At 40.1% G+C, this 14784-nt stretch overlaps 1 protein-coding gene across 4 annotated transcripts in view; it reads right to left on the bottom strand.

Moving 5' to 3' along the window:
• RDX (radixin) overlaps positions 1-14784 on the bottom strand; it is a 40168-nt gene that overhangs the window by 21171 nt on the left and 4213 nt on the right. For 3 of the 4 annotated variants that reach the window (XM_070942853.1, XM_070942855.1, XM_070942856.1), the window contains exons 2-4: positions 12357-12421; positions 5313-5396; positions 1308-1403 (exon numbers count right to left, since the gene is read on the bottom strand). In XM_070942853.1, the coding sequence (XP_070798954.1) occupies positions 1308-1403; positions 5313-5396; positions 12357-12368 (192 nt within the window). In that variant the 5' untranslated portion in view covers positions 12369-12421. Of the gene's footprint in view, positions 1-1307; positions 1404-5312; positions 5397-12356; positions 12425-14784 lie in introns of all 4 variants that reach the window. The other variant, XM_070942854.1, reaches the window with a different exon arrangement.

The following is a 14784-nucleotide window of genomic DNA, read 5'->3' as shown; positions in this document are numbered from 1 at the left end:
AAAGTGACATGACTATTTTTCACACTTACGACTTTTGCAGCATCCCATTATCAAAATTTGGATGCTTGGCAACTGGTTTATATTTATGACAGTTGCAGTATCCCAGGGTCATGTGGACACTTTTTGTGACCTTCTGACAAACAAAGTCAATGGGAAAGCCAGATTCACTTAACAACCATGTTACCAACTTAATAACTGCAGTGATTCACTTAACAACTGTGGCAAGAAAGCTAAAAAAATGTGGCAAAACTCACAACTGTCTTCCTTGGCAACAGTAATTTTGGGCTAAATTATGGTCATAAATTGAGGACTAACTGTAGTTAATATTGCCCAATTAAGACTACCTTAGGGAGAGTAAGTAATGCTGGCAGAAAAATGTTACGGCATATTATTCTCTTGTTCAATGTTCTAGAAAATGTCCCATCCCTGATTTAATTATGTTTTAGTTTTTCTAATCCAGACAATCATGTTCTCAAGTTAGGAATAGTACGTCCTTACTTTTTTTCTCTTACATACTTTTTATAATTCTGTTATTATTAAGAGTTTCCTGAAGCATACCAGTACAATCCTCTTGTTTCTAAGTAGCCTCATTGTGCCACAATCTGATCCGCACTTACCAGCTTCCTTTACTACTAGGAGGAATGATTTATGATTCATGAGATGCAAGTATAATAATCTTCTCTTGCCTGTCTCTCAGTGCCTCATCCCACAAAGAAATATGAAAGCTAGTAAGTTTAGTCAGCTGGAATACTTGCCTTACAGTATTTGAAAATAAAAAGAATTATCTCTATGTTCTAACACACAGATGAGCCCAACAATTCTACTTATCCTACTTATTGAAACTTTAGCTCTCCTTAGATGCTGGATATTTATCAGGTATATATTAACCAAAAGCATTCCAATCCTCCATGATTAGTTGGGAGTAGGAGAAAGAATTTTTTAAAAATGTAACAGGAGGAATATACATATCAATTTTATGATCTGCTTTCAATGACATTCCATATTATGTGCTATCAGAGAACTGAATATGCCACAGCCTTTGAGAAACGTATCATTTAGATAGAAATCAATTTTATTTTCTATAAAACTAGACTGACATGAAATAGAAAAAAAGAAATTTAGAAATGGATTCACACATATTATAGAAACATATTTTACAGTTTACTCTTTTTTCATTCATTAGGCACCCATCTAGTATAAGCACTGGCTTGACTTTCAACACAATCTTCATAATGTATCTATACTACCTTTGATACTTTTGCTACACCAAACATATAAGTTTTTAAATGTTTAAAGTAAAAAATTACCTTTTTGTTTAATTTCAACCAAGTTGAGTACCCTTTGCTGTCCACATACTGCAATCCAAAAAACCAGACTTCTCGTAAGCCAACTGTTTTTACTACCTAAAAAAGAAAACCATGTCAATATCAAAGAATGAGCTTGCCATGGATGTTTTGCTGCTGCCATTAACTGTTAGCAGTCTTTCCTTGATTTAGTGATATACAAATACAATAAATAAATATGTATTTCCTCAAGAAAAACAGCAATCTGTATCAGCCTATCAAAAGAGATTAACTTTGAAACATTATAAACTACAATTAAAAAGAAGAGACTACTGAAATAAAGATAATAATAATAATAATAATTTTATTTCTATACCGCCCTTCTCCCGAAGGACTCAGGGCGGTGTACAGCCTATTTAAAAACACAAAACAAAACGATTAAAATTTAAAATCATTAAATAATTAGGCTCCAATTAAAATCCCAGAAATTTAAAATACCCCAAATTAAAATTATTATGTTGATAGCCCGGCCTGGCGGAACAACAGGGTCTTCAGTGCGCAGCGAAACACCCGGAGGTCGGAGATCTTACGTATTTCCGGGGGCAGTTCATTCCACAGGGCTGGGGCTCCCACAGAGAAGGCCCTCCCCCTGGGTGTCACCAGCCGACATAACTTGGCCGATCGCACCCTGAGGAGACCCTCTCTGTGGGAGCGGACTGGTCGGTGGGAGGCTGTTGGTGGCAGAAGTCGGTCTCGAAGGTACCCGGGTCCTATGCCATGGAGTGCTTTAAAGGTGAACCTTGAATCGCATCCGGAAGACCACTGGGAGCCAGTGCAGCTCGCGCAGGAGGGGTGTCACGTGGGCGCAACGAGTTGCACCCATAACCACCCGCACAGCCGCATTCTGGACCAGTTGGAGCCTCCGAGTGCTCTTCAAGGGGAGCCCCATGTAGAGAGCATTACAATAGTCCAACCGGGAGGTAACAAGGGCGTGAGTGACCGTGCGCAGGGCGTCCCGGTCCAGAAAGGGCTGCAACTGGCGAATCAGGCGAACCTGATAAAAGGCCCCCCTGGCCACAGCCGTCATATGCTCTTCTAAAGACAGCCGTGCGTCCAGGAGGACACCCAGATTGCGAGCCCTCTCTGTGGGGGGCAAAGATTCACCCCCAATAGTCAGCGATGGCACCTGCTGACTATATCGGGGCGCCGGAAGCCACAGCCACTCGGTCTTGGAGGGGTTGAGTCTGAGCCTGTTCCTCCCCATCCAGACCCGCATGGCCTCCAGGCAGCGGGACATCACATCAAGGGCATCGTTGGGGTGGTCTGGGGTGGAGATGTACAGCTGAGTATCATCAGCGTACAGATGACACTTCACCCCAAAACCACGGATGATCTCACCCAGCGGCTTCACATAAATGTTGAACAGGAGGGGCGAGAGGACCGACCCTTGTGGCACTCCCCATGCGAGATGCCTCGAGGTCGACCTCTGTCCCCCTGCCAACACAAACTGCGAGCGGTCGGAGAGGAAGGAGGAGAACCACCGCAGAACGGTGCCCCCTATTCCTAACCCCCTCAACCGCTGCAGCATGATACCATGGTCGATGGTATCAAAAGCCGCTGAGAGGTCTAATAGGACTAGGACAGAGGAGCAACCCCTGTCCCGAGCCCTCCAGAGATCATCCACCAGCGCGACCAATGCCGTTTCTGTGCTGTACCCCCGCCTGAAGCCCGACTGGTATGGGTCTAGATAGATAGCTTCATCCAGGTGCCGGGGAAGCTGTCGTGCCACCACGCTCTCAACAACCTTCGCCACAAAACGAAGGTTGGAGACTGGACGATAGTTGGCTAATTCAGCCGGGTCCAGGGAAGGCTTCTTGAGGAGGGGCCTCACTACCACCTCTTTCAAGGCGGCAGGAAAGGCACCCTCACTCAGAGAAGAATTTATAATCCCCTGGAGCCAGCCTTGTATAACCTCCCGGGAGGCCAGCACCAACCAGGAGGGACACAGGTCCAATAAACACGTGGCGATACTAATCTTACCCAGAACCCTGTCCACATCCTCGGGAGTCACAGGATCAAACTCCTCCCAGATAACATTCTCAAGACCTGCCCTCGTCTCCTCCCGTGGACTCATCCAGTCGGAGTCCAAGCCATCCCGAATCCAAGCAACTTTATCGTGCAGGAATTGCACAAAATCCTCAGCACGACCCTGCAAGGGATCTTCCTGCACTCCCCCCCGAAGAAGGGAGTGGGTCACCCTAAACAAGGCGGCTGGGCGGTTCTCTGCAGATGCGATAAGAGCGGAAAAATGGTTAGATTTTGCCGCTTTTATCGCCACTAGGTAGGTCTTGATATAAAACCTCACCAGTGTCCGGGCGGAATCGGATTGACTAGTCCTCCAAATGCTCTCTAGGCGTCTTTTCCGACGCTTCATCTCTCTCAGCTCCTCAGAGAACCAAGGAGCCAATTGAGATCGGCATCGGGTCAGAGGCCGCAAAGGCACGACGCGGTCCAAAGCTCCAGCGGCCGCCCTTTCCCAGGCGGCCACCAGCTCTTCAGTCGAGTCGTGTGTTAGAGTCTCAGGGAACGGCCCAAGCTCCGTCAGGAACCTTTCATGGTCCATCAGGCGCCTGGGACGGAACCATCTGGTCGGTTCCATCTCCCTGCGGCGGGGGAAGGCGGTAGGAAAGTCCAATGGGAGGAGCAAATGATCTGTCCATGACAAGGGTTTAATATCTAGGTCCCCTCTACCAAGATCATTCAACCACTGACCAGAGACAAAAATCGAGTCCAGAGTGTGTCCCCCTATGTGAGTGGGGCCTTGAACTAACTGGGTCAGGTCCATGGCCGTCATGGAAGCCATGAACTCCCGAGCCGACTCTGACGCCTCACCCGCGGATGGAAGGTTGAAATCCCCCATGACAATAAGTCTGGGGGTATCAACCGCCACCCCGGCAATGACGTCGAGTAGCTCGGGCAGGGTCGCTGCCACGTGGCAGGGAGCCAGGTACGTGGTCAGCAAACCCATCTGCACCCCATGGCCCCACTTCACACAAAGGGACTCACATCCGGCTATCCGGCTATCTGAGATGGCCAGGTAGTTACAGAGCAAATGCAGTTGTCATTGAAAAAAATGCCAAGCCATTTTCCTTTAAATAACATCAGCCGTGACTTTGTTTAAATACACACCAGATTTACTATAGAAAATCTTCTCATATGGGATAATTTTATGAAATGACAACTATTTTATTGAGTTATTAGAATCTAAGTGTGTCCTGCTAGCAGCTAAAACAGAGGTTAAGTATATAATGTGCTGCAGACTAATTTTGTGCATGTGGTCACTGGTAAGCTGATTTAATTGAGAGAGATGCTAATCTCCCCCCACCCCCATCCCCAGCACACTTCTATGGAACAAATAAAAAATCAGTTCATGCTTCCCAAAGTGACAAATTGTACATTTATAAGAAACCCACAAATAAGACAAAAATAGAAGCTTCCTCTTGCTATTATTTCCGAGCCTTTGGCATTCTAGGCATGTTGCTTCTATTTCTGGCATAACTAGGTATTCTGATAAACTTCCCACAATATGAATCAGAATAAAGTTATTCTTTGAACAGGTTCCTTTTTTATGGGGAACTTTACACAATTATAGCCTTTTTTGGAATGAATACAAGAAAAACTACAGATCAAATCTTTCTATCTTTGTTATCATGTTTTGCAATAGAATGCCAATGCTAACTAGGGCTACCTAAACAACTTAACTTTGCACCAATGCTATCTTTTTTACCTATGAGAAGAAAGGAGGAACTTACAAATATTGCTTGTATCTCATAGTAGTTGTTCAGATTTTTTTAGAATTTATTTTTTTACTTTATTTTTTTAAATGTAAAAACCATATTCTATAGTCAGACTATTAATCCAAGATGTGTTAACAGATTATATTTTGCAAAAAACATACTATGTTATCATTTATACAAAATGTAAAATGTTAATAAAAGATGAAGACATACATAAACTCAACATTTATACCTGATCAAAAAGCTGTTTCCCTGTTGTGTTCGGCTGAATGGCAAACTCTAGCTCTGCATCCATGGTGGTAACCCTTACATTAATCTGCAGAGAACAAAAATATGTAATATAAATACATTTTACTATATTAATTTAAACATTAATATAATCCCAAATGATATTGATATGGTCAGCTTCTCGCAAAGTTGCTGTGTCTAAAAAACCCTAAAGAATATTAAAAATCAGAATATTTTTTCTTATATAGTAATATTTTATTCATCGCAACTAAAACTTTTGGGCAATGATTAAACACACAAACATTACATTTATCAAAAACATGCTGAATTTAAGTTAATTAACCTTTCTCCAAAAGAAGTATATTTAGACATCAGTAAAGGGTTATAATTCTGCCAACCTAGCAGTTCGAAAGCATGTAAAAAATGCAAGTAGAAAAATAGGGACCACCTTTGGTGGGAAGATAACAGCGTTCCGTGCGCCTTTGGCGTTTAGTCATGCTGGCCCACATGACCACGGAGACGTCTTCGGACAGCGCTGGCTCTTCAGCTTTGAAATGAAGATGAGCATCACCCCCTAGAGTCGGGAACGACTAGCACATATGTGCGAGGGGAACCTTTACCTTTATCTTTTTAAAGACTTATAAATAAGCAAGTCTTACTTCTCTACTTTCTCAATTATTATTGCCAGTGCCACTGAAACCAGTCCTGGTTTGCTCAATGTGTGAATATGCAGTACATACACACACAAAAATTTTACCTAATTAATTAAATCACTGTAAAAATAAGGCACTCAATGTGTACAATTACTTGATTCTTCCAGCTTCAGTCTCACACACACTTTGCTTACTCGCAGACTAATCTCTTAAATATACATATATGGTCAAAGGGGGGGGGGAGGGGGCAAGATACAAAAATGTGCAGAAAGTCCCACTATGCTCAATGACTCTTACTACCAGCTAAGTATGTATAGGCTCTTGCCATGTCTATTTACTCAGCATATTTATTGTAAAATGGGATAGAAACTAGGGTCGGGGGTGGTGTGTGTGTGAAATCCTTGGGGTACTTTTCCCTTCTGATTTGCAAAAAGGGTCTATGTTGGTAAATGGCTTTCAGCTGAGCTGCATGCACAAGGAAAACGATACAGTTTATTCCATATCATATTCCACAGAGCTCTTAGTCCCAGATAAATTATGTTCAAGACTGTTGGTTTATTCAGTCAGTTTACTACTGGTATCATTACTTTTCCCTTGGCATCCACATCCAGCAGGATGCAATGGAGTCTCTCTCTTTCTTTTTCATCTTGTAAGTCATCTTGTAAGTCAACCCAGCCCTTACTAGGAGGAGAGAGGGCAGAAAGAAATAACTCATCTTTTTGAATAAATTCAGTAAGGAAATGGCTGAACACTAATACTGAATGGAAAACTCTCAGCTGGAGCATTCTACTTTCAGAATAATTCTCTTCCTAATGACTGACATTTGCACTCAGAACTGTAACATGCTGTATTTGTCAGCAAGCTTGTGAGAAATCCTCTTATAAAAACTACCATAGTAACAAATCTTAACTCTATAAATGCCAAATAAAACTGAAATCACCACCTATAACATAATTTTAAAATGCTAACTTTACCAATCCTAATTAGTCCATTGATTGAAAAATCAATCCACTGCAAGATGAAGGCGCTTCACTGAAAGTTTGGACTACAATTTACATAATTTCCTTAAAACAAATTATTTTCATGTATGTATGTATGTATGTATGTATGTATGTATGTATGTATGTATGTATTTTTGAAATTCTTTTGTTCCAGTGGTTGGAGTTCCTATAATTCTGTACACGTTGCTATAATTTGTTATTTAAATAAGATTGTAAGAGCCTCTAAACAGTAATTAAGATAACATTCTAATAACCAAGTTTAGGAATAATTAATAGTTGAATCATTGCACCTGTCCTGGAAGTCAATACAAAACACTCTTTGCCTTGAATCTCAATGTAACTTATGGAAATTTGTAGAAATTTTCCCACCTGCTACCTCAAGGCACTATGGCACACCTTGAAATATACTGAGTCGCATCCATGAGCAATATAAGACAGGCTGCTGAGGAAAAATAATCCCTCCAAAACAAAGATATTTCATATTTGCCTGTACATGATTCCCATACTGTTTAGTATTCAGAAGGATTTTTCAACCTCCAAGGATACATTCTGAGACAATATTGTTGATTATAGGGGTGAGAGAGACAGTATGAGAAATTTTCCTTCCATGAGATTTGTTAAATTAATTTATTACAGGATCCACGACTTTGTCTCTAGTCTCCAAAGAAATTAGAATTGTGGATCAAAGGAGAAATGACAATACTGTTGTGAGTTTTTCATAAGATTAAAGTCTGTACTATAATCCACTAATTTTTCTATATATAATGCCTATGTATTAATGCACTGGTACAGGGCAAAATTAATTCAAACTACATGCATCACAGGTAGTCCTTGAATTACAACTAGTTATTTAACAACAATTCAAACCTACGACAGCCTCAGATGCTTTATAGCCTGTAAAGCACTTCTGCCAATCATAGAATGTCATGACAACCCCCTCAGTCACTTTGCAACCAGCTCACATTTATGACCAGTTACAGCATCTTACAACCACAATTTGTGACGTTTTTTGCTGGTTTCTGGCAAAAAATGGCCATTTGGGAGAGTGAATTCAGACTTACATCCATGTGATTCACTTAATAATTGACATTAAAAACAATAAAAAAATTGAGTCTGGTCCCATGGTGCCTTGATTTACAATCACAACTACGTACAGTCCCAGTTGTAGTTTTAAGTCAAGGACTATTTGTATAATACAATGGCTAATGATGATAATGCTCTAATGCTAAATTATACTGAAAATGAAAGTTAACCCTCTGAATCTGCAAACCACACATTATATGCAGGGCTCGCAACTTGGGCGTCGTCCTGGATACACGGCTGTCTTTGGAAGAGCATATGACGGCCGTGGCCAGGGGGGCTTTTCATCAGGTTCGCCTGATTCACCAGTTGCGGCCCTTTCTGGATCGGGACTCCTTACGCACAGTCACTCAGGCGCTCGTCACTTCCCGCCTGGACTACTGCAATGCTCTCTACATGGGGCTCCCTTGAGGAGCACCCGGAGGCTCCAACTGGTGCAGAATGCGGCCGCGCGGGGGATTATGGGAGCAAGAGGGCGCTCCCATGTGATGCCTCTCCTGCGCGAGCTGCATTGGCTTCCAGTGGTCTTCCGGGTGCACTTCAAGGTGTTGGTCACCACCTTTAAAGCGCTCCATGGCATCGGACCTGGGTATTTGTGAGACCGCCTTCTGCCACCGATAGTCTCCCACCGACCAGTACTCCCACAGAGAGGGACTCCTCAGGGTGCCGTCAGCCAGGCAATGTCGGCTGGCGACCCCCAGGGGGAGGGCCTTCTCTGTGGCAGCACCTGCCCTCTGGAACGATTTGCCCCCGGAGATACGAAGGATACCAGATCTCCGGGCCTTACGCCATCCCCTAAAAACTTTTCTTTTCCATCAAACAGGGCTGGCATGAAACCCCCCCCCCTTTTTTTAGCTCTTTTTAGCTTTTTAAGTGTAAATTGGGTTTTAAATTGGATTGTTTTAAATTGTGGGCCAAAGCTGTATAATTCTTTTAATTGATTTTAAATTTTGTATTGGTATGTTTTTTATCCTTGGCTGTGCACCGCCCTGAGTCCAATAGGAGAAGGGCGGTATATAAATTGAAATAATAATAATAATAATAATAATAATAATAATAATAATAATAATAATAATAATAATAATGAGACAAGTATGCAGCTGCATATCCACCATGCTCATGAAAGATGCAAATTCTAATGCCTTCTTAAAATGCTAAAAACCTTGCTCTAACATATATTTTTAAATCAAAAAACAAAATTCTGCATTATAGAGCCATGCATAAATATTAGATTTTATCAGCAAAATATATTATGTTACTTATTACCAAGTCTATATTCTAGTTTATTATTTTTGTACAGTATTTGAATTTAAACAGGATAAACAAAACAGAACTGTCTTTTTCCTGCCACAGAACTTCTTCATTTTGAATTGAATTATATATCTAAGCAACAGTGTTTAATTGTTTTTTTTAATAATACAGAAAATGAAGCTACAGATAATTGAATAATTCACGACAGTGATTAGTTCTTCAAAACAGACATAATATTTGGAAGGATAAATACAAGTAAGAAAAAAAATCAGAAATCCAAATCTGTGGTGGAATCTGGAGTTTTGTTGAGGGGAAGAAGTAAAAAGGCTGGCTAGCCTTGAGTTGCTGATGGGAAGGAAGTAACTGAAAGGAGATCCTCCCTAAAACTTGTATATGTAGTGTATATGTAGTAGCTGTGTGGTGGATGCTTTAGTCTGGCAAAATTAAGGTCAGGCGCAAGCAACCAAAAATGACACAAAAACTTATCAGAGTGGTATGTTTATTGCTACTCGCCTATAGATAGAAATCTTTTCACTCCTCCCCTCAACTAAGCTCCAAATTCTACCACAATCAGTGCAACAGAGGAAAAAAAATCATCCTAAAAATGGGAGAGTTAGAATTCTGTTTTTCATTAAGTTTTAAAACATATAAAGAAAACTGAAATTTATTTGAGGAAAATTTGATTCCCATTCCATAGGAAAAACTTCAACATATTTCATAAATTAATCAATTTTCAAACAAGAATCCATATTTTTAATCTTGTTGAAGACTGCTGGGGATTGTAAAACCAAACAGTTTCATACTCCAAAATCACTACCCGAGGAAGGGCAAGGTTTCAACTCTGCCTACTACTGTTCCCCCACATAAACATAGTAACACTATAGGTAAAGCTCACTTATCAACCACAAATGGGACTACTAACTGTTGTTAAGCAACATAGCATCTAGTGACCACGGCAGATTTAGCTCAGTCCAGGGGTGAAATGCTCCCGGTTCGGACCAGATCACCAGATCCGGTAGTGATGGAGGCGGGTGGTTCGGAGAACTGGTAGCAAAAATCCCTGCCCCCCCCCCCATACCCAGCTGAGCCGCACAATCATCAGAGGCTTTTTTTTAACTTTTAAAAGCATTTTTTCTACCACCTCTTTGACCAAAAAAAATGCTTTTAAAAGTAAAAAAAAAAGCCTCTGATGATCGCGCGGCTCAGCTGGGATCCTCAAAGGCTTTTTCTGAAGAGGTTGTAGAAAAAATGCTTTTAAAAGCCTCTGAGGATCCCAGCTGAGTTGCCTGATCGGCAGAGGCTTTTTTTCTTTTAAATGCCTCTGACTATCCAAGCTGAGTTACCTGATTGTCAGAGGCTTTTTAAAGAAAAAAAGGTTGTAGAAAAAATGGTTTTAAAAGTTAAAATAAAAAAATTGGCCACGCCCACCCAGTCACATTACCCCCCACCACCAAGCCACACCCACAGAGCCGGTAGTAACAAATTTTAGATTTCACCACTGGCTCAGTCCCTTGTGGTCATTAAGCAAATCATCCATAATCGTTAAGTGTGATGTCACTGGACCACAACTAGAAACTTACTGCGAGTATCTCAATTGACTTTGATTGTCAGAATCTGACTGTGAAGCTTGCAAATGGTGATCATATGACTGCAGAATGGCTGTGACAGTCATAAAAGCCTGTTGACTGCTGCAAAGCACCCAAATGACAATTATGTGATTACAGCGACGTTGAGACAGTCATAAATTCAAAGACTGTCACAAAGCTACTTTTTCAGCACTGTTGCAAATTTGAACAGTTGCTAAGCAGAGCCATCATTTACAAAAAAATACCTGTATTAAATGCTTTCAGAAAAATCCCACAAATATTCAGAAAATTGTCAGGCCCAAGTCCAAAGATAACACAGCAAAATTTAATCAAATCCGATCCCTACACCTAATGGACAGAATCTTACCAAACGTAAGCTATAATTCTCTACCCTAATAGATAGATTCTGAGAAAGTTTAGGGTAGTGTTGTGGTCCACCAGCAGCCAACAGAGTGGGCAGCAGATTCGGACAGTGAGGAGGTTGGGGAGGAACATGGGCCAGTCCTGAAGTCTGGGGAAGGCTCGGACGAGGGCTCTGCGTCAGAGGCAGAGAGGGGACCCGGGCCATCTAGTAGTTATGTGCTGCCTCCGGAATCTGACATCAGCAAGGCAGAAGAACAGTGTGAGCCTGTTCCCAGTGTGCGCATGTGCAGAGCTGCCAGAAGGCAAGAACAATTAAGAAAAACAAGGGCGACTCGGGAGTAAGGCTTGGAGATGATTGGCCCCTCCCATAAGACATAAAAGGGGAGCAAACGGATGTGAGCCTTTGCAGGAAACAATTGGTTCATATAGTCAATTCAAGCTCTGAGAAGTTCATTTGACTATGTGCTCCGTTTGGCCTTGCAAAACTAATTGACATTTAGGTCTCTGGCAGCATTTCAAGGAAGATAAAGGTGAGTGCTTATCAACATTACCCTGAAAGACTGTGTCAACTCGAGCAGACATCTGTCGGAATCTTCTTAGACTGCTTGTGAATCATCACAGGCTGTGAATGACCATAATTCACAGCCATCTCAATAAAAGAGGGGGGTTTTTTTTGGACTAAGATTGTGATTTAGGCTTTCTCAGAAAGTCAGAACAGTGTGGCTATCCTGAACCTCTTACCTCTCCCACATCCAGCTCAGGATTGCAGTCTCTTAATTCGTGCTTTTCTTTAAAATATACTCCTTTCTCCCTGGGAAAGCTCTGTGTTGCCAAATTGTCTTTACTGCCTCTCTAGGTGCACATTCCATCACAGAAATAGCTTTTTTGAGGATGAGACAAAGGAAATCACTAAGCACACAGGAAAACTCTATTCTGTTTTGTTTTAGCGGCTTTACCACTATTATTTGGGATCAAACGAAAATAGATACTTTGGGTATACTGGAATAGGTAGATACTCCTTCACTTTGTAAACTCTATTCCTTAGGGATAACTTAGGGATTATAACAACTAAAAGTCTATCAAATGCTAATAAGGTTCCATATGGATTACTTACTGGTTTCGGCATTTTTCTTTTCTTTTCTTTTCTTCTCTTTTTCTTACTCAGTCTTGTCTTTTCTTCTGCTAAAACAAAATAATTATATATAGTTTGTATTATATTAATCTATTGTGAAATATTCATACAGTAATTTTCCAAACTACAATAGTTCACCTGAGTAAAAGAATATACATGTATACTATTCTTCATCTAGTTCCTATGTTTTAATGGAAGAATAAGCTGTAAACGTATTCAGACTTCATAATGTAGTACTTTTTGAATTAGAAGTTTTAATTATAAAAAGCTGGATCTTACAATTGAATTTTGATCATATATTCTTCCCCCCCCCCTCTCTCTCAGCTTCCTATAAAACAAAAATTAGTGGACAAAATCTCTACTATATTGTTTATAATAACCAACCCTTAAAATAGAAGTAAATATTTAATTTCTAACTTTCCCCTTCTTTGTACTCCAACCAATTTTCAAAGTTAAAACAGCACTGAAAAAAGTGACTTATGATGATTTTTCACGCTTACAACAATTGCAGCATCCCCATGGTCATGTGATCAACATGACTTACTTAACAATTGTGGCAAGAAAGTTCGTAAAATGGGACAAAGCTCAGTTGCAAATTACTTACTCACTTTGCGAAATTTTGGCCTCAATTGTCTTGCAAGTTTTTATCTGAATTCACAGATCCTTCCTATTACCTATCTCCTCCCACTTATGACTATAACAACGTTGCTTGTAATTTTATGACTTATATTGTTCTGTTTGTTTCCTAGTATGATTTGATTGCTTATTAGTAACCTATGACTATCACTAAGTGTTGTATTTTATGAATCTTGATGAATGTGTTTTTTTTTCTTTTTCCTTTTTATGTAGGAGAGCATATGTATCAAAGACAAATTCCTTGTGTGTCCAATCACACTTGGCCAATAAAGAATTCTATTCTATTCTATTCTATTCTATTCTATTCTATTCTATTCTATTCTATTCTATTCTATTCTATTCTATTCTATTCTATTCTATTCCTATTCCTATTCCTATTCCATTCTTCCCCAATTAACTTCTAAGACCCATTGGGAAGATCCTCTAAACATTCTTAATCTGTAATCAAAAAAATTATTTGACCACCATTTTCAAGCCTAGTACATTATAATGATTTTTTGTCAAAAATATGTTATGCTACTTGTTGATCAGCTGGCTCATATACTTAACAACTTGGATGGCATAAACTTCTAGTTATACTTTTGGATTTTATATTAAAATAGTTTAAAGTGCAATATGTCTTATTCTTAAAAATCAGTATTTATATAGATCAGGGGTGTCAAACTCAAGGTCCGCGGGCCGCATTTGGCCCATAGTGTGCTTAGATCTGGCCCATGGGGCCGCCCTGGAAACAGGGAAGGACTGGCCCACAGTGCCTCTGCCAGTGAAAACGGAACTCGGGAGGGCCGTGCATTTTCACTGGCAGAGCACTGCAGGAGGCCGTCGCAGCCGAAAATGGAGCCTGGTAGCGGTGCCCCCAACACAAGTGCCGTTGAGCTGGCCACACCCACCTCAGCCACACCCACCCGGCCCCCAGCCCTGATGCAGCCCTCAATGAAATCAAGTTTGACACTCCTGATATAGATGAAAAAGAATTGTTTGATCATCATTTGTACTTTTATCTGTCACATGAAATTTACTGAAAACATTAAGATATTTTTAAATATATATTGCCATTATCCAGACGTAGATCTTCATGTAATCAGAGTAGCACTTATTTTATTTTCCAGTATGTGTTAATCTTTATGTTTTATTCCCAATGCTCTTTGAAACTAGTATCTTATAAGCCATAATTAGAAAATGCTTTGGATTCCTCAGTGTCAATTATAAACAAAGCTTAACATTTCAAATTCCATAACACCTACACCAATCTTTTAGATGCTAAAATGAGACACATTTTCCAACATCATAATAAACCATATAAAACAGAAATTAGTAACTCATTTCTCTCAGACACCACAAAATGCTATTAATGTTACATTTAGTATGTCACGTTTTTAAAGAAAAAAAAGCTTGTGCAAAATAATTTATTTATTTATTTATTTATTTTATTTCCAATTTATATACCGCCCTTCTCCCTGAGGACTCAGGGCGGTGTACAGCCAGAATTAAGAACATGAAATACAAATATTAAAAAACAATTAAAAATATATATAATCTGTTTATCCAGTTTTTTACAGTACTTTAAAAGTGTGAATCTATAGCTAGAATAAGGGTTTTTAAATAGTAATTAACTGAGATTCTAAACATACATCCCTAAAAATCAGGGACAAGAACAGGCCTTGGGAGACTAAAACTGGTTAAAATTATGGCCCATATATCTATAATGTGACTGGAAGAGGGGGAAGGGAATTAACTGAATTTTTTAAAAAACAGGTTAAAAATCTCATGGATT

Source organism: Pituophis catenifer, unplaced genomic scaffold (assembly GCF_029215685.1).
Source record: "Pituophis catenifer annectens isolate HBS135680 unplaced genomic scaffold, rPitCat1.0.hap2 SCAF_4, whole genome shotgun sequence".
Lineage (NCBI taxonomy): Eukaryota > Metazoa > Chordata > Lepidosauria > Squamata > Colubridae > Pituophis > Pituophis catenifer.
The sequence above is the reverse complement of the archived record's forward strand: the minus strand, read 5'-3'. Positions and strand labels throughout refer to the sequence as shown.